A 23,437-nucleotide genomic window follows, 5' to 3' on the forward strand; every position below is an offset into this window, starting at 1 on the left:
GCTAGGTGCAAGCTTGGTCCTAAGGAAGGTAACAAGAAATCCTAGTTGAGCTTGCCTAGAATCTTAAAACACCACAGTGCAGGGTCATATGACAGCTAGGCTGCGATAAAATGTCCTAGCTTTAGAAAGCCCGTCATGTTATCCTTATGCAATATGTGGCATTTTCACAGATGTTTAGACTCTCATAGTTAGTCCTTCAAAACTGGAGATTATTATGAACATACCTTCTGTGTTTATTGTTTGTACACTGATTTTGGATGAATTTTAAAATGCAGACAGAAGATTAATAAATGTAGAAGGCTATATACTTTTGCAGGGCAATGTACATTTTTAATACACTTTTCCGGTATTCTATGCAAAAAATATTTGCATCAAAGTTTGTGTTCTCAGTGAATCTACAACATAAAAAGCCTGTTTTAATGCCGACCAGCTCTAATTTTACTCTAAATCCCACCCTGATAGTCAGGACATTGTAAGCAACATACCTCTAATTACATATTGTTATTATGCTGTGATGTGTAGTAGTGGAAGAATATTTTACTGTTGTAATTCTACATTATTTATGTCCATCTTATACTTGCTGTACACTACTTTGGAAGAATTTCTTCAAAAAGGCAGAAAATAAATCCAGATACATATATATACAAAAATCATCATGAACTAAATAGGATTGTTCTCACCCTGAAAAGAGATCCAAGGGGCAGTATTTACTGATCCATTTCCATTTTCCTTTGGCCACCTGCATAAACAAAAAAACACTTAAGATTCAAGATCTGAATTTGGTATTGATAGTTCAATTTACCAGTAGGAGTTCCAGTTGCATTACAAAAATCACAAATAAAACCTTCCATACATAAACTCTTGGCAAATGAATATTTGTACTCACAAGTTCTCTGCATTATTCTAATCTAGAATTTACAGTATATCTAACATATACAATTTTACACTCAAATGAAAATACAAATACTCACTTTAAAAAACAGCAGCATAAAAATTCTAGGGACAACTAATAACCCACCCTAACATTCCATAAATATAGAATATTAAACTTCTTAGTTAATCCAATCCTGGTCACAAATATCTGGCAGAGTCCCAAAAAGTAGAAAGATTGCATGCTACTTAACTCAGAGATAAGCGATGGCTTTCCCCACATCTACCTCACGCCCTAGCTAAAGCCCTGCGCTCACTCCACGATGGATGCCGGCCGATAGGTGTCCCCCACCTCTCATGCAAAACTCGAATCAACTCATAATTGTGCCATTTATTGTGTTACCCCACTAGCATGGAATTCACTTCTACCACCACTTCATACCAAATCTTCTGTACCAAACTTTAGAGCTGCCCTCAAGACTTAAGCAGGCATTTGGTGAGTTACCTCTATACTGATTACAGCCTTGCATGTTTTCTGCACTAGTACCTATCCTCCTTCCCTGCTTCTTGCCTATGTACCCCTTTCTTACCCTGTGCTTTTCTGCTATTATCCCTGTTAATTAACCTGAGGTTTTTTTCTTGCCTCTTGGATTGATTTTATATTGTAAACTGCTCCAATGTTCCCCTTGTGAGAGGAGGTATTATCAAGTCTAAAATATAAACCATAACTTAAGAAAAGCTTATGGACTTTTTAAACCCAGCTACACTGACTGCTTTTACCATTTGCTCCAGCAATGAGTTCCACAGCTTAACTGTACGATGAGTGAAAAAAATATATATATTTTCTCCTATTTGTTTTAATGTGCTGCAATGCATCTTCATGGAGTGTCCCCTAGTCTTTCTACTTTTTGAAATAGTAAACAACCGATTTGTGGTTACCCGTTACACTCCATTCGGGATTTTATAGATCCTTATATCTCCAAGTGGAAGAGTCCTAACCTTATATCTCCAAGTGGAAGAGTCCTAACCTGTTTAGCCTTTCCTCATGTAAGTGTGGTTCCAAGCCCCTTAAATCACCTTAGTCACCCTTCTTTGTACCTTTTTCCAACTCCACTACATCAAAAGCAAACTATTTATTAACTAGTTTAAATAGTATAAAACCCTTTTCCCCATAGTTTTAAACTTGAGCTTTCTACCAGAAATAGAAATTTAGCTGTTATAGCCTAGAGCATTAAAAGGGATAGCAGCAGAATGGGGTCAAACTTTCTGACCTAAAAAGAAAGCTATTTTCTGTTCTTTGCCAGAAGGAGAGGAAGAAGTACGTCTGATGTGAGGCCCAGATGCACAAAACCTAAGGAGCCAGCAATGTGGTTTTTAAACTGGTTCTAGCCAGTTTAGCAAGCAAGGAGTACAGCCAGACATGCACAAAGAGTTCTCCGAGCTCTTTTCCTGTCATGGTAGCAGCTAACAAAAACTAAATCCAAAGGTATTATAATAAGGTAATTACTATACAAATGTGCATGCAAAGCAATTCACAGCCATTTTCCGAATGATGCACACAAGCAGCCCCTACCTTTACCGTGGAAATTTTAATGGGAGGTCTGGAGCTGTCAGTCCTGACAGTTCTTCACTCCGCAGCCGCCTCCTCTGCCACTCCTGCCTGGGCAATATGAATTCCAGAGGGAAAGAGAGCACGAGCAAGAACCCAAAGAAAAAAGTTCTCTTACGTTTGTTCTGTGGAGTTTCGGGATCTGCTCCCCCCCCCACCCCCCCCAGCAGGAGAGTGCAGGCTCCAGGCATCAGCTGACTGCAGCCCCAGCCCCCCCCCCCCCCACCACAAGAAAATGCAGGCTCCCAGCATCAGCAGACCGTGGCCCCCGCCCCCACCTCCTCCCCAGCAGGAGAGTGCAGGCGCCCGGCATTAGAAGAGCGAGGCAGATTTTGGAGCGGGAAGCTATGCTGGCTTTCATACATGCAGCTTGTCTACATGTATGAGAGTTATATGTAGCATGCACAGAGCAGCCATGCTTACCGATTGGCTGTTCTGCACATGCTGAGCTCGACGACTGGTTTCCTCCATATCACATTCAAATGAGCTGGGTAACAAAAGCAACAAGCAGCTCATTTCCACGTGGCTCTTTGGGAATCCCTCTATTTCCAAATCGGTAATTTTTACCGATTTGGAAATACAGACAGATTCTTAAAGAGGACCTTTGTGCATCTGGGTCTAAATTAAGTGTTAAGGTACTGTGAGGAAGGTAAAATAGTGCAAAGGTCATTAGGGCAATCTGATTACTGTGTTATCTATCAAAGCAGCTATTCAAAGCAGTCCCATTAGAATCAGAGTTATATATGAGAGGAAAGGTCCCAGTTAATCTTTTCCTGAGGAGCTCTGAGAAGAGGACAACATTTTTCTGGGTAAGTAAACATTATTTTGCTCTATGCTTTGTTGATTTAAAGACTGAGATGAGAGAAACTGTAGACTGATAAAATCGGATTGATAAAAAAAAGCAAACTTTATTAACTAGTTTAAATAGCGTAAAATCTTTTCCTCATAGTTTTAAACTTGAGCTTTCTGTCAGAGGTTTTCTGAAACTTCACTGTTACAGTCTACAGCATTAACAAATAGCCTCTAGAAAGAACAGCAAAGCCTAATTCAGTCTTCTATGTGGATCCAGGAGATAACACCAGAGTTCTGCAGAAAACTGACAAGATCAATGCCCGATAGCATAGAGACATTCATCAAGAACAAAGGTTATCAGTGCAACTAAAGACAGCAGAAAACATTCTGTACACAATGTTGAAAGCAACATATAATTTTTATTAAAAAGCATTGTTTTGTGCACCTGCTTTTGAATAAGTATAATACAAATGAAAAAAAAGTGGTAGTAGCAAACTTTTGGCCATAACTGTAATACAAGTTTGGTTTGTTCCCCAGTGAGAGTGAAGAAGGGACTATTCTATATAAGGAAGCATTCTGTCATTTTTAAATGGTTTGATGGTCTTCCCTATGTAAAACCATCAGACCATTTAAAGTTAAGATGAATAAGCATAGATTTTATCTAACACATTCTAAACAGGACGTGCCTATTGTGATGCATTGTTTGACTAAGAAACAAGTGTTTGAAGAACTGTGTTACTTTGTGATAGATCAAGTATTAGACAGAAGGGGGGGGGGGGGGGGGGAATTGTTACATAGGGAGCAACAATGAATATCCTGCTTGGACACCACACAACCTAAGGATTTTAATGTGACTGGAAAACTTTCTATTAAAGAAATGGGGATTTTATTCAGTTGATTTATTCATTTGAAATTGTATAAAAAGTACTCACTTCACTAAAAGTTATATAATGATAAAGGATTTTCCAATTACATCAGTCAGGCTGGAAAGGACAAGGTCCTCGGTGTCAGCATTCTTATTAAATGCACAGGTGCCTTTTTTTGAACAATGACTTCCATAGTAAGCATCGATATATGCAGCAAAATGGAAACCCAGTATTTTGTTCTAAAGATTTTTTGCCATAGGACTATGATCATATATTTTACTGAATATCAGGTTTATTTTCGAAAGAGAAGGGTGCCCATCTTTCGACACAAATCGGGAGATGGGCATCCTTCTCACAGGGTCAACCAAATCGGCATAATTGAAAGCCGATTTTGGGCGTCCTCAACTGCTTTCCGTCGTGGGAACGACCAAAGTTGCCGGGGGCGTGTCGGAAGCATAGCGAAGGCAGGACTTGGGCATGTCTAACACATGGGCGTCCTCGACCCATAATGGAAAAAAGAAGGGCATCCCTGATGAGCACTTGGCAGACTTTACTTGGTCCCTTTTTTCTTACGACCAAGCCTCAAAAAGGTGCCCGAACTGACCAGATGACCACCGAAGGGAATCGGGGATGACCGCCCCTTACTCCCCCAATGGTTACTAACCGCCTCCCACCCTCAAAAAAACAACTTTAAAAATATTTTGTACCAGCCTCAAATGTCATACTCAGGTCCCTCGCAGAAGTATGCAGGTCCCAGGAGCAGTTTTAGGGGGTACTGCAGTACACTTCAGGCAAGCGGACCCAGGCCCATCCTTCCCCCCCACCTGTTACACTTGTGGTGGTAAATGTGAGCCCACCACAAACCCACTGTACCCACATCTAGGTGCCCCCCTTCACCCCTAAGGGCTATGGTACTGGTATACAGTTGTGGGGTTTGTGGGGCTCCGCACACAAGGTAAGGGAGCTATGCACTTGGGAGCAATTTGTGAAGGGTGCCCGGTTGGTGTCCTGGCATGTCAGGGGGGCCAGTGCACTACGAATGCTGGCTCCTTCCATGACCAATTGGCTTGGATTTGGTAATTTCTGAGATGGGCATCCTCGGTTTCCATTATCGCCGAAAATCAGAAACGACCAATTCCTAAGGACGACCATCTCTAAGGTCGACCTAAATTTGAGGATTTGGGCGTCCCCGACCATATTATCGAAACGAAAGAAGGACGCCCATCTTGTTTTGATAATACAGGTTTCCCCGCCCCTTCAAGGGGCCGTCCTGCGAGGACGTCCCCAGGAAAACTTGGGCATCCCTTTTGATTAGGCCCCTCTACATGTCCCAATTATTTAGACGTAAGCAATGACAGATTGATAAACAGCGCTGGCAGAAAACAGTTTCAGCAGCTCCTGAGGAAGCATTTAAGTGAAACGGAGAGGCTCCGTTGAGCCGTGCCGACTAAGAAAGTATCCATTGCTACGTTTAATGTTTATTATAAGGACATTATATATGGAAAAACCTGAGAAAATTTTGGAACATTTTAAATCAGATACTTTAAAAAAAAAAAATTGAAATCTAGAATAAAATAAAAGGAGGTGGAGGATTTTTTAGACTCATGATGGGAATAAATCGGTAATCCTTTAATCTGTTAACTGACTAAAAAGGTACTAACATTATACTAAAGTCTTTTCCTCCATGCTTTTTCATAAGTATGAAAACTAAGTAAGATACACAGTTAAAATAGTATATATAAAGCTTGCCTATCTGGTTGTTTGTAGAAGACCACACTGTCATCTTGCAAATTTCCTCCATAGAGGTAAAACGGAAGTAGGCTACTGAAGTTGCCATGGATTTTACACTGTGAGCAGGGGGACACAGCCATGAAGGGTCAGCCCAGACTGAGCATACGTGTAGGAGATGTAGTCAGCTGGCCAAGTCAAGATAGTATGTTTGGTCACGGGAATCCCTAATCTGTTAGGGTCGAAGGATAAAAAAGCTGGGAGGACTTCCTATGAGGTTTTGTACATGCCAGATAAGCTAAAGCATGCTTACAGAATAAGGTAAGCAATGCTGCTTCTCCAGGATGAGTGTACGGCTTAGGGAAGAAGACAAAAGTACAATGGACTGATTGAGGTGGATTACTGATACCACTTTAGGGAGGAATTTTGGGTGCATTTTGAAAACCCTGTCGTGGTAGAACCTGGTTTAAGGTGGGTCTGCACAAGGGCTTGAAGTTCACTTAGTCTTCTGGCAGCAATAAGTGCTATTAAGAACAATACTTTATAAGTGAGGAACTTCAGGGAACAGGAATGGAGTAGTTCAAATGGAGGTTTCATGAGAGCTATGAGATTGGAATTGAGATCCCATGCCACAAGAGGTGGCTTGATGGGAAGTTTGGTAGGAAATAAACCTTTTATGAACTGAACGGAAACTGGTTTATCAACAACCCTAGAGTGAAAAGCGCAAATGGCATTCAAGTGTACTTTGACTGAGATAGTTTTGAGGCCAGAATCCAAAAGATGGAGGAGGTACTCCATAAGGGTAGGAAGAGATAACCTTGTAGCTGCACACTGGCTCCACTTGAAACAGTAATGTTTCCGTGTAGATGGTTTCCTACAGATTAGGATTATTCCATAGATTCCGTCTGGAAGGTTTAAGGATGTAAGCCCACCAGGAGCCAAGCTGTCAGGGTCTGGATGGAGAAGGGACCCCCCTCCTTCTGAATTATTAGAGTTGGAAAAGGATCTCAATGGTTCCTTGAACAAGAACTCTAGAAGAGGGAACCAGAATTGACATGGCCAGTAGAGAGCAGTAAGACTCATGGTCCCTTGATCTCGACAGTTTGAGAAGAGTTTTTTTTCCCCAATGAGAGGCAGTGGGGGAAAGATGTATAGAAGATCCGTTCCCCAATGGAACAGGAAGGCATCTGGGGCAAATCAGTTGGGAGCACAGATTCTGGAACAAAAGCAGGGAAGCTTGTTCTGTGGAAAAGTGAACAGGTCTATCACTGGGATCCCCCACTGCTGGAATACTTGGACAAGCTATAGGCATAACGAGGGACCATTTTTGAGGCTGAAGGACCCTGCTCAATTTGTCTGCCACAGCATTCTGCTTGCCAGCTAGATAAACAGCTCTTATAGAGCTTTTTTGAGAAGCTGCCCAAGCCCATATCTGTATTACCTGTCAACAGAGGTGGAAAGAACCTGTTCCCCCTTGCTTGTTCATGTAATATATCACAACCTGGCTGTCCATGCGAATGAGTATTATCTGATTTAGGATGTGGTCTTGGAAATTTTTGAGACTGCATGCAATTCCAGGAGACTGATTCAATGTTTCTCCTGTGGGGACCAAGAACCCTGTGTGTGAAGACCCAACCTACCATGGCGGCATCAATGGTGAGAACTTTGTGATATGGGAGGGGCTGAAACGGAAGTCCCCGAGTGAAATTCTGGGAAACTATCCACCATTGTAGAGAGTGGCATAGCTGTAGGGTACCTCAAACACAGGCTGAGAGCAATCCCATGGCTTGGGACCACTGAGAGGAAAGGGTGCACTGAGGAATTCGAAAGTAGAGATGAGCCAATAGTGTTACATGGGCTGCTGAAGCCATGTGGCCAAGTATGCAGAGAATCTGATGAGCAGATATCTGGGTGGATCTGGAAGCTTGAGAGGAGAGATACATTATTATGTTTGCTCTCGGTTTAGGGAGGAAGGCTCAACCCTGAGTAGTGTTCAGGAAAATCTCGATGGTTGAAGTTGTGATTTGGGGTAGTTTATCACAAAACCGAGGTGTTCTAGGAGCTGTATGAAAGACTGACAGCTCTTGGGAGGCTAATTGGAGGTAAGGAAAAATGTGCATGTCTCACTTGTGGAGCATTGCAGCTACCACTTTGAGGCATTTCATGAAGACATAAGGCCAAAGCCAAGAAGAGTCTCACAGTAGCAGCACAGGAACATTCTGTGTGCAGGAAGAACAGGCATACATGTATATGCCTACTTCAGATCTAGAGAGCAAAGCCAATCGTTAAGCTGGATCACAAGAAGACGTGATTGTACAGAAACCATGCAAAATTTTTCTTCAAGTAGAAATTTGTTTAAATCTCACAGATTGAGAATTAGTCATACTCCCCTTGTCTTTTTTTGTATGAGAAAAGTATCTGGAGTAAAACCCTCAACCCCTCACCGGCAGATCTTCTGGACAGCCACTACAGCAAACACCAAAGTAAAAAATCCTATGGCCTGGTCCTCCCAAGTGCCCTTTGGGCATCTAGTGATCCAATCAACAACTGCACAAAGCTTCTCACTTCAAAATGTACTTGAAAAATATTATGTGTTTTTGATTCTATAGAAAGTTGCCTGCCTCAATGCTCTACATCTGTCTTGCCAGCACTTATGCTCTTGACTATTTTCTTTATTTGGATCTGCTTTCAATTTTGGAAAGAAATCCTATCTTGGTTTAATAGCTTCTTTGATCTCACCTTGGCAGCTGTTTGGTCATCCTTCAACCTTCATTATTTATATTTGTTTTAATGTTTGGAATACCAAGATGGTATTTTTAAAACAATGCCCATCCCTCAAGTAAACTTTTAACCTTTGCAACTATTCCTGTTCGTTTTTGTTGTTGGTTTATAACAACATTTTTTATCATTATCTTGCCTTAACAGTTAAAGCCTACTGCAGCAATTTTTCTCAATATCTTCCTTCAGCAATTGTGTCAAATTTGTGCTAGTTCCACTCCCATTACCCCTTGCACAAAGTCCTGTGTTCCAACTGCTCCATGATGCAGTCACTATATGACACAGAAATGCTACCTCCCTTAACATCTGCCATTTTCAGGACACAGACCGTAGAAGTCTTGCCCAGCACTAGCCCCGCCTCCCACCACTGGCTCTGCCACCCAATCTCGGCTAAGCTTCTGAGGATCCATTCCTTCTGAACAGGATTCCTTTATGTTTATCCCACGCATGTTTGAATTCAGTTACCGTTTTCATCTCCACCACCTCCCGCGGGAGGGCATTCCAAGTACCCACCACTCTCCGTGAAAAAATACTTCCTGACATTTTTCTTGAGTCTGCCCCCCTTCAATCTCATTTCATGTCCTGTAGTTCTACCACCTTCCCACCTACGGAAAAGGTTCGTTTGCGGATTAATACCTTTCAAATATTTGAACGTCTGTATCATATCACCCCTGTTTCCCCTTTCCTCCAGGGTATACATGTTCAGGTCCACCAGTCTCTCCTCATATGTCTTGTAACGCTAATTCCATACCATTCTCGTAGCTTTTCTTTGCACCGCTTCAATTCTTTTTAAATCCTTAGCAAGATACGGCCTCCAAAACTGAACACAATACTCCAGGTGGGGTCTCACCAATGACTTATACAGGGGAATTAAAACCTCTTTTCTTCTGCTGGTCACACCTCTCTCTATACAGCCTAGCAACCTTCTAGCTACGGTCACCGCCTTGTCACACTGTTTGGTCGCCTTCAGATCCTCAGATACTATCACACCAAGATCCCTCTCCCCATCCGTACATATCAGACTCTCACCGCCTAACACATACATCTCCCGTGGAGTTCTACACCCTAAGTGCATCACTTTGCATTGAATTTTAATTGCCAAACCTTAGACCATTCTTCTAGCTTCTGCAGATCCTTTCATGTTTTCCACTCCCTCCGGGGTGTCCACTCTGTTACAAATCTTAGTATCATCTGCAAAAAGGATGTAACCTATGGAACTTTGTAAGTCTAAATGCTTTGAAAATGAGCCCCTTGGTTTCCTAATTTCTGTTAGTATTTCTCTATACTGGCCAGGTACTTATATTCTTTCCCATTACACACGGAATTTCCATCCATAAAGATTCCACAGTGCATCAGGTTTCCTGCAGGGCTTTTATCCTATTTGACTTTATGCCAACATAAAGCACCATCCCTCCACTAATTTGATCTACTTTGTCTTTTGATATCAAAGTATACTGTGGGATCACTATGTCCCATTGGTTATCTTCTGTCAATCAAGTCTCAGGTGCATTTTCAGTTAGTGATGTACTCTTTACAAAATTCTTTTTAAACTTCTAGCATCCCACAATGAAAATCCAATCCAGATTTTGTTTTTAAAAATTATATTCATAACCTGCTTCTTTTTCATCCTATAAACACTATCATTCTGTACACACATTATAAATGTAATTCACAAGCTTTCTTCTCTTCTAAGCTCTAAAAAGCACATACAGAAAAGAGCCAACACTTGTTTAATTACCTTTCTTTGCTTGCTTTATCTTGTGCTTTTATTAGATATTTATAAAAAAATTTTTTTTTTACTTATCTGCTCTGCTAAACTTGTGCTCTGCTTTGCTGTGTTTTCTAAACTTGTTTATTGATTATTTTTATTTGATATCTGTTAATCTGACCACTAGATTTAAAAACTGCTATAACTCTGCACTGGATCTTTTTTTCTTTTTCCATAAAGTGTGTTGAACCCTCCCCCTCCTGGTTTCTTGAAGACAGTTTTTGTATAGCTTAGGTGTGGCTAAAACTTCTGCTTTGAGAGAGCAGAAGGCTACCACAAGGTCTCTTGACTCCTGCCTGAAGTGCTGAAAGCTCACAAATAAGACTTGTTCTGGCATAATTTCTGGTTATCCCTACCTTAGAGCTGTGGTTTTGGGTACTTCTGGTACATTTCTTAACCTTGTCTACACCTAATCTCAACCAGCTGTGTAGATAAGTGGCTAAATACAGTTTTAGAGATAGATTTTACAGGAAACACATTCCACAGGTTTTAAGTTTAAGCCCACCCAACCCACCCCTGCCAAGATGCTCAGTTAGTACAAATATTTACAGAACTTACACACACACACAAAAAAAAAAAAAGTTATGGCCAATTCCACTCTCTTTCTATTTTCCAGAATGCCCACTCAGTTTTCACTTGCACTGTGGTCACACACAGATTTTGCAATAATTTCCAAATACAAAAATAGGTGGGTGATTTCACTTTGGAACTTACTGCGCGTTCAGAGTAATCTGCTGACATTTTCAGCTGCTTTCTGGTGCAGGCACGTTCCTTCAGAGAAGTGAACCCTTAAAACACACGTTCAGGAACGGCTATTTTCAAACCCACGTAAAAAACTTGACCTCTTTATATCCCAATTCAGCTGGTTCAGTCTTTGTAGCAGTGATCTTCAACCAGGGATCAGGCACATACAGGCTCCTTCTGCAGTCCTACACGCATAAGCCCAAAACTCTGGATACCAGGTATCACTGTTGAGCCAGAGTTTGGGTCCTATGAGTGTAGGGCCTCCTTCCTTCCCTCCACCTCCTAAATTGTGAACACAGATTTCACAACATTTCTAGCCCTGGTCAGCCTGGGGAGTGAAGGTTATCTGCATGGCAGTACACAGCTCAGTACTTGGAAAGAACTAACCTAACGCCAGTTTTTACAAAATGTGAAATATACCATGACTGAGCTAGATTATGGATGATCTTAGCAAAAATATATTTTTTTAAAACCCCACAAAATCTGTTCTGCAAGGAGGAGCAAGCATGCTAAAGGAGCATACATTTAAAAAATATATATTGTAGCCATTAAATAGACATGATGAAAATGGTTTAGAGCAAAAGCAACAACAATAAAATGATAGAAACAGCTACAATGGTCTTTTGTAATCCAATTAACTCCCCCACCCCAAGGAAAACTCACACACATTTCAGTTTTAATGACATATGCCCATTACAATGTTATGCTTTTTCAAATATATAACCAAAACAGGTAAACATGCATTAGATTTACCTTGAGATGCTGATGCATACAAAAGCGACACACCTTGTGCTTCACCTCTTTTGTAATATGACAGGAAGAAGGAAGGAACCCACATTTAGGCTGAAAAATAGTGTTTATTATTATTAGTCAAATGATATCAATATCTATGCGATTCTAAGAAAAAAAGTGAATTAAGTTAATCAAGCTCTGAAAAAGAGGAAGTTACATATCAAAAAGAATTAGATTTCTACAATAAATAATTTAACCTATTATGTTGCTGGAATATTAAATGCACTAAATTATCAAAATTATCCATTTAATCCTGTGAACAAGGCCCACTTGCAGGGCTTTTGTTACAACGGCAGAAGGAAGTCAGTCATTTCTGATTTATGGGAGAAACATTTTGTTTGGTTTCTCTACAATGATTTTACTGCCTTTTGCCTCTTTAATATTGGGGAGCCTGAAAGGGCTATGCAGAAGCCCAATAGACATTATGATGGAGACAAGCTTTTTAGATTACAGATAGGCACTTGCAAGGCTGTATATCCCTTCTATGGAAGAAATATCTGAGAAAGCAAAGTGTCATATGTTAACGTACCATTTTGCAGGCAGTATAAGATTTTGAGTAGAATGTTTCCCCCAAGCGAACAAGCCTAGCAGAAAAATAGCAAGGCAAAATTTTGCTAAAAATTACATCTCATTGAAGCATAGTCTTGTTTATAAAGAACACTACAAACCCAATTTTGCATGGTTTTAACTATATGCTAAAAACTAATGAACTGCTTCACATGATTTTGCATTGCAGCAACTCAGCTATCAATTTGAATAAAATTTCATATGCAGAAAGTTACAAGTGAAATGTCTGTTACTGAAAAGGAAACACTTCACAAATGGCACTCTGCATGCTACATAATAGCACATGCACTTTTGTGCTTTTATCAAAGAGCCATTTGCAGAGTTGTCCGTGAAACAGAACATTACCGTCAGAAAAATGGTTTTTAGCATCTGGGATCCATAGTGGCAAAGGAGAATGAAAATAGATGTAAACAGTTTGAAACAAGGTAAAGTACATTTGTACAACTTAGTATACTACTACTACTTATTTCTATAGCGCTACTAGATGTACGCAGCGCTGTATACTTGAACATGAAGAGACAGTTCCTGCTCGACAGAGCTTACAATCTAATTAAAGACAAGATGGTAACCTGATCGGACGCTGAGTGGAGAGCTCTGCTGAAGATCGCTGGGATCTGTCGGAGATCGCGATCTGAGCGACCCACTGCATACGAGGAGGTGGAATACCTCTGCACGAAAGAATCACACAACCGGAGAGCGTTGAGTGAAGGTCGCCGGGGAGGAGGAGAGCTGAGACCAAGCACCAAGTGAGAATCGCTGGGAGGTCGCGATCTCAGTGGCCTGCCACATAAGAGGAGATGGAAGACCTCCTCTCGAAGGATTACATTCCCAGGGAGCGTGTAATGAAGATCACCGGGGGAAAAGGCCAGGAATAGAGACCGCCAGGAATCGAGACCGCAACTGAGATGCGCTGGAATCCACGAACTGAGGCCGCGTACAAGGCCTCTCCCACGAGCTCACCATCCAGCCATCTGACCATCTAGCCGAGTCCAGGTAATCAACCTTTGTACAGGCACCTACCCATTCAGCTCTTTCCAACCAGGACGCTGATAATAAGAGGCAATTCGAGAAACGGCCGAGGCTGAATCGGGACCCAGCCGACAATCCAACAGAAGGCGCGAAATTGAGTGGCGATAGCCGACCGAGACACGGCCCTAAAACAATGCCCAGGCTCCTTCCTGCCACGCGACCACTGAAAGGAGGGGAGCGGAGAGAGACCAGGAGCCGGGTCACCAGACCGTGTGTTTCCCAAGCTGACCAGGAGCGTCGAGTGCCCCCCCTCCCCCCCCCGGAGACAACTTCCAAAATCGTCGACAGCCGTGGTGGGGACCCACACAGAAGCGACCTGCCCGCACGGGAGAACCTGCGCTGCCAAGATCCAGGAGCAGGAGGGAGTGCGCCAGACGGAGTGAATGAACTCTCCACCAGCCCAAACCTACATCCTTAGACAGAGACTCACTGAGTACTGGGCCACTGAGGCCCACCAACATTCATCTAAGAGCCAGCTGCTCCCCTATCGAGCAGATCTCCGTCGCTACCGACCGGATTGCCGACCTGAAAACTAGAACTGGCAGGGGGGAGAGCTGAGCGCGGCCCAGACCGAGTGACAAGGTGGAGGTGAGCAGAAGAGAAGAGGCACTGCTCTCGTGAGCGATACCATATATGAACAGATTGACTGCTACATCCCGATCCTTTGCTCTATAGCGTGATTGAAACTTCCTTTCTTTCTCTCAGACCTTAAAATGCTTTAAAAAAAGAGTCCTCTGAATCCTCTGATTGCCTTATATGCTTTATGGGATGCTTTGTTAGGTTATTGATTGCCTTGTATGCTTTCTGGTCTGTTAGGCAACTTCCTCCAAATACCTAAATGCTCTGCATGTCTCAAAATGCTTTACGCATGCCTGATAGCATACTAGGAAATTTCTTAAATTGCTAAAAAGCTTGATATTACTGTCTATGTTCCAGTAAGATGGAGGAATGGTGAGCGGAGTGGAGGAGGTGGGTTTTTTTTTTTTCCTTCACCCTGCGGTGAACTGGGTAAAATCACTCCAACTACAACCTTGGTATTATTTTGCCTGCTTTATGCGCTTTATCTGCTCTGCTGGGATGAAATCCAATGAACTATTCCTAACTATCTACTATTTCACCCTAATCCAACACGCACTCATAATCGCGAACATAGACAACAAAAGACCCACACCTCACACACCATCCACACAACCCACGCATAATATGCCTATCCAAAAAAATAAAAAACATGAGAAACCCGCCATCCATGAATACCATCAACAGAAAGGACAAAAAGAATTCAACAAAATCAAATACCACGAAGATAGACAACTGATAGAAATTCCCATCAACCCGAACATCACCAACTAATACAAATAGGCTACATCAATGCCAGATTGGTAGTAAATAAAACCAATACCATAACCAACTGGACCTCGATTTCCTACTTATTACTGAGACGTGGATCCATGACTCTAAAGATCCAATAATCCTACAGCTCTGTCCACCAGGCTACAAAATAACCCATTGGACAAGAGAAAGAAAAAGAGGAGGAGGCATAGCAATAATTCATAAATCTCAATTCATAGTTACAACAACAGCAGAATCCATGCTACCCCATTTCGAAATTGCCTCAGTTAGAATTAATCACCCCAAACTACGCGACCACCTAAACCTAATCCTATTCTACAGACCCCCGGGCAAATGGCAAGACTCACAAACACATTTTATGGACTTCATTTCGAACACTTGTGCTTCCACCCAGAACCTTCTTATAGCAGGAGACATCAATCTCCATCTGGAGGACACCAACTCAAGTAATGTAATGGAATGCAAGGAATTCCTCCAACTATGGGAACTCCACTGGCCAGATATGCAACCCACCCACAAAACTTACATATTATTACCTACAAATTCCCATCAGAATCCAACCTCTCACTTCCAGATACAAAATGGACAGCCACACCATGGACCGATCACTACAAAGCAAACCTCTCCTTACGTTGGAAAACAAAAAAGACACAACAAAAACAAGTGATTAAAACATACAGTAAGAGAGGTAAAATTGACCCACAAACATTCTGGCAACAATTCTTTACAGACGAATGGACAACTCCCACAGACTCCCCCCAATTTCTCCAAGAGTGGGAGAACAGATGCAAAACAGTACTAGATAGCATAGCACCAATACAAACCAGAACCTCACATAGAATAAATTCCATACCATGGTTCAACGAAGAATTTAAAGAACTAAAAACACAAGTCAGAAGATTAGAATGAGCATGGATCAAGAAAAAAGACGAACATACACTCAATGACTGGAAAAAAATACAAAGGAAATACAAATAAAAGAACATACTACAAAACCACAATAGGACCAAATTACAAGGACACACACAAACTCTTCACACACTTGTAAACAAACTCCTAAACACCACACCGGTCACCTCTAACAACACAGACACCCCATCTGCAACCAATCTTGCAAAGTACTTCAACGAAAAAATTACAAAGCTACAACTCATGATACCTACCAATAAAACTGAGTACACAAGCATCCTTGAATGCCTAGACCCAAAACTAGGGGAATGCCCAGCAGATCGATCATGGATCAAGTTTGACACGATATCTTCTGATGAATTCTCAAAATGGCTCGGAAAATACGCTAAGTCACAATGCAAACTGGACGTCTACTCCAACAGCCTAATAAAATCAGCCCCCAAACAATTCAAAAAAGACCTTACGACGCTCATAAACTACAGGCTTCAAAACGGCCTCTTTCCCATGGAGAAAGGAAACATCCTACTTACCCCACTGCCAAAAGATGCGAAAAAAAGCACAACGGACCTAACTAACTATCACCCAGTAGCATCTATCCCATTCATAACTAAACTCATGGAGAGCATAGTGACGAAGCAACTCTCTGAATACCTAACCGAACATTCAATTCTGCACGAATCGCAGTCAGGATTCCGGACAAATCACAGTACCGAAACGGTACTAGTGTCGGCAATGAACACTTTCAAACAAGCAATTGCAACCGGCAACAACATATTCCTGTTACAATTCGACATGTCCAGCGCCTTCGACATGGTCAAACATGAAATACTACTACACATACTAGAATACTTCGGAGTAGGAGGCACAGTTCTCAAATGGTTCAAAGGATTCCTGACCACAAGATCATACCAAGTCACAATCAACGCGGATACATCATCCCCATGGACACCTGAATGCGGAGTTCCCCAAGGATCCCCCCTATCACCAACTCTCTTTAACCTAATGATGATACCACTAGCCAAACTCCTAGCCAATCAAAACCTCAATCCCTATATATATGCAGACGATGTCACACTCTACATCCCATTCAAGCAGGATCTAAACGAAATCACCAACGACATCAATCAAAGGCTCCAAACCATGCACTCCTGGGCTAATGCGTTCAAACTGAAACTCAACGCAGAGAAAACACAATGTCTTGTACTAACCTCAACACAACAAAAACACCTACTCCAAAATAACCACACCATACTGTTCTCTTCCCGTCGCGCAAAACCTAAAAATTCTTGGAGGACTATCGACCGAAACCTCACACCTCATACTCATGTGAAGAATACAACCAAGAGAATGTTTCACTCAACGTGGAAACTCAAAAGAGTAAAACCTTTCTTCCCGAGACATATCTTCCACACCCTGGTACAGTCAATGGTAATAAGTCACCTGGACTACTGTAATGCACTATACGCCAGCTGCAAAGAACAAACTATCAAAAAATTCCAAACAGCCCAGAATACAGCCGCCAGACTCATATTTGGAAAAAATAAATATGAAAGTGCTAAACCCTTAAGAGAAAAACTCCATTGGCTCCCACTCAAAGAACGTGTTGAGTTCAAGATCTGCACAATAGTACACAAAATTATACACGCAGATGCCCCAATATACATGCTAAACCTTGTGGACCTGCCTCCCAGAAACGCTGTAAGATGATCCCGCAAATATCTCAATCTGCACTTCCCCAGCTGCAAAGGACTGAAATACAAACTGACACACGCCACCACCTTCTCCTACTTGAGCACGCAGCTATGGAATGATCTACCTACAGACCTGAAAGCTATTGACAGATTAACTAACTTCCGCAAATCTCTGAAAACTCATCTCTTCCAAAAGGCCTATAAGGAAAATACATAGCCTACAAACTACTTCAACACATCACACAATTACCACAGCTCACCTCTAACTTACCTAACACTTCCCATCTATCCTCCCCCACCCAATCTTTAAACAACAAAAATTGTACTTGTCACCATGAAATGACTATGCTTATCTTCTATTACCAACATTCAAACTATAAGAAATGTACCTGTTAACACGAAATGATTATGTCATAACCACACTCTGTAAGCCACTTTGAGCCTACAAATAGGTGGGAAAAGGTGGGATACAAATGCAATAAATAAATAAATAAATAAATTAGGACAGAAAAACAGGACAAACAAGAGAGGGACCTGGGCTAGATGTAATATCACCTGCAAACTACTGTCCAGTGGCAGGCATACCCATTTAAAGTATTAGAAACCTACATCAGTAAACCATCTTTATATCTGGAAAATTTTTCATTATTACACTGGTGACAGTTTGGCGTCAGATCGTCGCATAATAAGGAATCATTGTTGCTAGTTCTAACTACATATGATTTGATTGTTTTATCATCATCCATGATCTTGTTGTAACACCAACTGTATTGTCTCCTGGAATGGCGATGCCATAACAGGTTTTTTGTAAGCCACATTGAGCCTGCAAATAGGTGGGAAAATGCGGGATACAAATGCAATAAATAACTAAAATAAAATAAATAAGGGAATATTAAAGTGAGGATGAAACAGTGACATACCAATTCTCTGTTTTTCCTTTTGTTTTATATATAGTTTTGAGAGCTTTGCATGAATTTCTCGTTAACACGTGTTAAAAACACAGTATTTAATCCCCGCAGAAAAGCGAGTCACTTACCTATAACAGCTATTCTCCATGGACAACAGAATACCAGTTTTCACAACTAGGTGGCGTCATTAGAAAAAGCCAGAGTCAGAACAGTGACCAACACTTCCAGAACTTTTCAATATGCTCTGCTGACTTGTCACATGAAGGTACACAATAAGCACATAAGAAAGCCATGTTGGGTCAGACCAAAATCCATCGAGTCCTGCACCCTGACTCCAACACTGGCCAATCCTGATAACAAGAACACAGAAGATTCCAAGGATGAGCAATGGCTCTACCAAGTCTCCTAGATCATTTTTTTGGTGTTCCCTCTGGGAACTTGTTCAAACCACTTTTGAATCTCACTGTGTTGGCTGCCTTCACAACATCTGGCAACAGATTGAAAACAAATCTTAGTGAATAATTCAGCTGTACAATCAGATGAAGTTCAATGTTGACAAGTGCAAAGTGATGCATGTGGGTAAGAGGAACCCGAATTATAGCTACGTCTTGCAAGGTTCCGCGTTAGGAGTTACGGATCAAGAAAGGGATCTGGGTGTCGTCGTCGATGATACGCTGAAACCTTCTGCTCAGTGTGCTGCTGCGGCTAGGAAAGCGAATAGAATGTTGGGTGTTATTAGGAAGGGTATGGAGTCCAGGTGTGCGGATGTTATAATGCCGTTGTATCGCTCCATGGTGCGACCGCACCTGGAGTATTGTGTTCAGTACTGGTCTCCGTATCTCAAAAAAGATATAGTAGAATTGGAAAAGGTACAGCGAAGGGCGACGAAAATGATAGTGGGGATGGGACGACTTTCCTATGAAGAGAGGCTGAGAAGGCTAGGGCTTTTCAGCTTGGAGAAGAGACGGCTGAGGGGAGATATGATAGAAGTGTATAAAATAATGAGTGGAATGGATCGGGTGGATGTGAAGCGACTGTTCACGCTATCCAAAAATACTAGGACTAGAGGGCATGAGTTGAAGCTACAGTGTGGTAAATTTAAAACGAATCGGAGAAAATTTTTCTTCACCCAACGTGTAATTAGACTCTGGAATTCGTTGCCGGAGAACGTGGTACGGGCGGTTAGCTTGACGGAGTTTAAAAAGGGGTTAGATAGATTCCTAAAGGACAAGTCCATAGACCGCTATTAAATGGACTTGGAAAAATTCCGCATTTTTAGGTATAACTTGTCTGGAATGTTTTTACGTTTGGGGAGCGTGCCAGGTGCCCTTGACCTGGATTGGCCACTGTCGGTGACAGGATGCTGGGCTAGATGGACCTTTGGTCTTTCCCAGTATGGCACTACTTATGTACTTATGGTCATTAGTTTCATGGAAAGTCCTCTTGTTTTTTGTGTTTGACAGGTTCAACAACTGCTCCCTATCTAACCATTCCACATAATTCATGATTTTATAAACTATTATATTCCCTTTCAGTCATCCTTTGCCCAAGCTGGAAAGCCCTAACCTATTTAGGCTCTCTTCATAAGGTAGATGGCCCTATCCGCTATCATTTTTTTTTTGTTGTTGCCCTTCTAAGAACCTTTTCTAGTTGCACTATATTGTTTCTGAGAACTGCAGATAATGCTCGAAGTATGGTTATACCAGGGATCTATACAGATGGATAATATCCTCATTTTGCTCACCATCCTTTTTCAGATGATTCTTAATATTCTATTTTGCATTTTTAGTGGCTATGCTATACTGTGCTAACATTTTTAAATGTATTATCCATGAGAACTTCAAGATTTCTCTCTTGGATACCGACTCCTAACCCAGAACCCAGCATTTAGTATCTGTAGTTGGAATTTTTTTCTCCTATGCACATTTTGCAATTGTCCACATTAAATTTCATCTGACATTCAGATGCCCAGTTTCCTAAGCATTTAGCCTTATTAAGATAAGTATTTCTTTATACAGAATTTTCCTGGAGATGTGCACAACTTTCAAAAACTCACACACACTAAGATGGGTAATAATGGAAGGCAGCCTGCTCTAAACATTTTGGGGCCCTTTTAAGAGGTGGTGGTAAGCCCAACGTGGGTTTACCTCTCACTGAAAGGAAAGTACCACAGCAGACTGGTGGGAGCTCCTTTCCCCCAGCGCGCACCATTTCAAGCACTGCAAAAATAGTTTTATTTTTGTAGCACTGGTGTGTATTATTATTATTATTTATTGCATTTGTATCCCACATTTTCCCACCTATTTGCAGGCTCAATGTGGCTTACAATATTCCCTTATGACATTCGCCATTCCAGAGTAAGAAGATACAGTTGGTGTAGCATGAAATACATGGATGGCAATATAGTAAAAGATACAGTAGGCGTTTCTTGGAGTGCATGGATATCAATGTGGAAATTGAGCAAACAGATATAACGAGAAAGTGATCAGAGTATAGTTGAAGTGGTGATGTGTTATAATTAAATTATTGCTCATTATGGTATGCTTGTTTGAATAGATAGGTTTTCAGAGATTTACGGAAAATGATTAGCTCGTACCCCGTGGTAATCAGGCATTGCTGCACACTACCCGGTTACCACCGGGTTAGCATGGGAGTCCTTACCGTCACCTTAAATGGGTGGTGGTAAGTGCCCTCAAGACAAACAGGAAGCACTTCTGCTCACTCTAGAACAGTATCCTGAATTTTCCGGATAATAAGCTGAATATTTTACAGACAGCTCTCTTGCGCCGTTCCTGTAAGCAGATATGACGTCAATGTCAGCATTTTTAAAAGCAGTGTGTGATGGCAGACCTTTCTTTTTGCTTTTTATTGTTTGAATGAACAGTGCCTAGTAAGCAACTTACTTGCCCAAATGTTTTCTGTCCTGCATAGATGCTACAGTTTTTGTAAGATCTTTTAAAGAGTAATCTTCAGTTTTTTTAGTCTTACGGTTTTATTTTTTTCAGTGGCTTTATACAAACTTTATGTTTTAGGGACATGGAGATTATACATTACATAGATAGGTAGATATAAACATTTTCTGGATATTCTGAAATGTATTTTAATATTGATGTCAACACTTATTAATTTAGATTATAAAACTAATTGATCTGATAATCTCTTTTGTAGTAGAGAGATTACATTGTGAGATTTTGCTTCACTGGCTCCCACTCAAAGAACGCATCACGTTCAAACTCTGTACCTTGGTCCATAAAATCATCCATGGCGACGCCCCAGCCTACATGTCGGACCTAATAGAACTACCACCCAGAAATGCAAAAAAATCCTCCCGCACATTCCTCAATCTCCATCCTCCCAAATGTAAAGGTTTGAAATACAAATCAGTGCATTCATCAACTTTTTCCTATATAAGCACATAGCTCTGGAATTCACTGCCATGTAACCTGAAATCGATCTACGAAATGACCAATTTCCGCAAACTCCTGAAAACTTCTCTCTTTGAAAAAATATATCATAAAGAACAACATGCGTAACTCTACTTTCTTTAAGTTACCCAGGAATGTTACTACTACTACTACTATTTAGCATTTCTATAGCGCTACAAGGCATACGCAGCGCTGCACAAACATAGAAGAAAGACAGTCCCTGCTCAAAGAGCTTACAATCTAATAGACAAAAAATAAAGTAAGCAAATCACATCAATTAATGTGGACGGGAAGGAAGAGAGGAGGGTAGGTGGAGGTGAGTGGTTACGAGTCAAAAGCAATGTTAAAGAGGTGGGCTAGATTTAAAGGTGGCCAAGGATGGGGCAAGACGTAGGGGCTCAGGAAGTTTATTCCAGGCGTAGGGTGCAGCGAGACAGAAGGCGCGAAGTCTGGAGTTGGCAGTAGTGGAGAAGGGAACAGATAAGAAGGATTTATCCATGTTTTAGTTGCTCCCACTCACCACCAAAGAATGGGTAGGCCACCAACATCCTTCTCAGTAAAGACCAAGGCAAAGAAATAGTTTTGTTTTTCTGTTATCTAACCCTCCCTGAGCACTCTTTTTACCCCTTGGTCATCCAGCAGTCCAACCAAGTCCTTTTGCAGACTCTGTTTCAGATTTACCAATATTAAAAACTTACTTTTTTGTCAAGCTGCTTTTCAAAGTCTCTCTTGGCCTTCTTTTTAACTTTTCTCATTTAAGTTGCAAGTGCTAGTGCTCATCCCCATTTTCTTCCTAGTGTTGCTAAGATGCCCTTTTGGATTCACTGCCTCTTCCACCTCATCAGTAAACCATGCTGGATGTCACTGAACCTTCTTTCAACCTTTTTGATGCATGGAATATATATTTATCTGGGCTTCCAAAATGGTCTTTTTAAATAATATTCATGCCTCATGCAAACTTTTGACCTTTTCTAATTTCCTCATTTTACTATAGTTTCACAATCGCAGAGGGGTCACCCTCTGTTCTGTATATAACTATCACTAGACAAAACAATGCCTCAAGAGAATAGGGAGGATTTATGAGGACAAATACCCTGCTGTCCTCAGAAAACATACATTTCACGTAAGCATCTTTGCTTTCTTCAAGGACAAGCAGCACAACAAGCTTTATACATAGGATTCCCTAACTGCAGTTGTCTTTAGAAAAAATGTGAAAGACAAAGGAAAACAAAGTGTCAACTGAGAAACAACTTGCTATTGTTGACAACGATCCATAGACAGATCATGCAAGACTGTCAAAGCCTTTACTCAAACAGTAATGAGATGCAAAAGTGTACACTGAACTCCACAATCCTGCAAAGCCCTCTAGAAGATGGTCCACCTAAGACGAGCAACATGAGCTTTGACATGTCCCTAGACAGGCAAGCCTGTCATGGCAATAAAGAAAAGAGATGCAATCTGCCGTCCAATTAATCAGTATGCATTTGGACATTGTAATGCCAGATCGGAAGAAAAGCTTGTATGCCACTTGATTTAAGGGCTTCAGTCTGCTCCGGATAAAAGACTAAAAGGCATTTCCCCACCTATTGTCTAGTAGTCCCAGATACATTA

At 41.3% G+C, this 23,437-nt stretch overlaps 1 protein-coding gene across 2 annotated transcripts in view; it reads right to left on the reverse strand.

Moving 5' to 3' along the window:
• IPPK (inositol-pentakisphosphate 2-kinase) overlaps positions 1-23,437 on the reverse strand; it is a 121,867-nt gene that overhangs the window by 54,502 nt on the left and 43,928 nt on the right. For both annotated transcript variants that reach the window (XM_030207118.1, XM_030207116.1), the window contains exons 7-8: positions 11,909-11,998; positions 681-739 (exon numbers count right to left, since the gene is read on the reverse strand). In XM_030207118.1, coding sequence (XP_030062978.1) covers positions 681-739; positions 11,909-11,998 — 149 coding nt within the window. The remainder of the gene's footprint in view (positions 1-680; positions 740-11,908; positions 11,999-23,437) is intronic.

The sequence above is a fragment of the Microcaecilia unicolor genome, chromosome 6, assembly GCF_901765095.1.
Source record: "Microcaecilia unicolor chromosome 6, aMicUni1.1, whole genome shotgun sequence".
Lineage (NCBI taxonomy): Eukaryota > Metazoa > Chordata > Amphibia > Gymnophiona > Siphonopidae > Microcaecilia > Microcaecilia unicolor.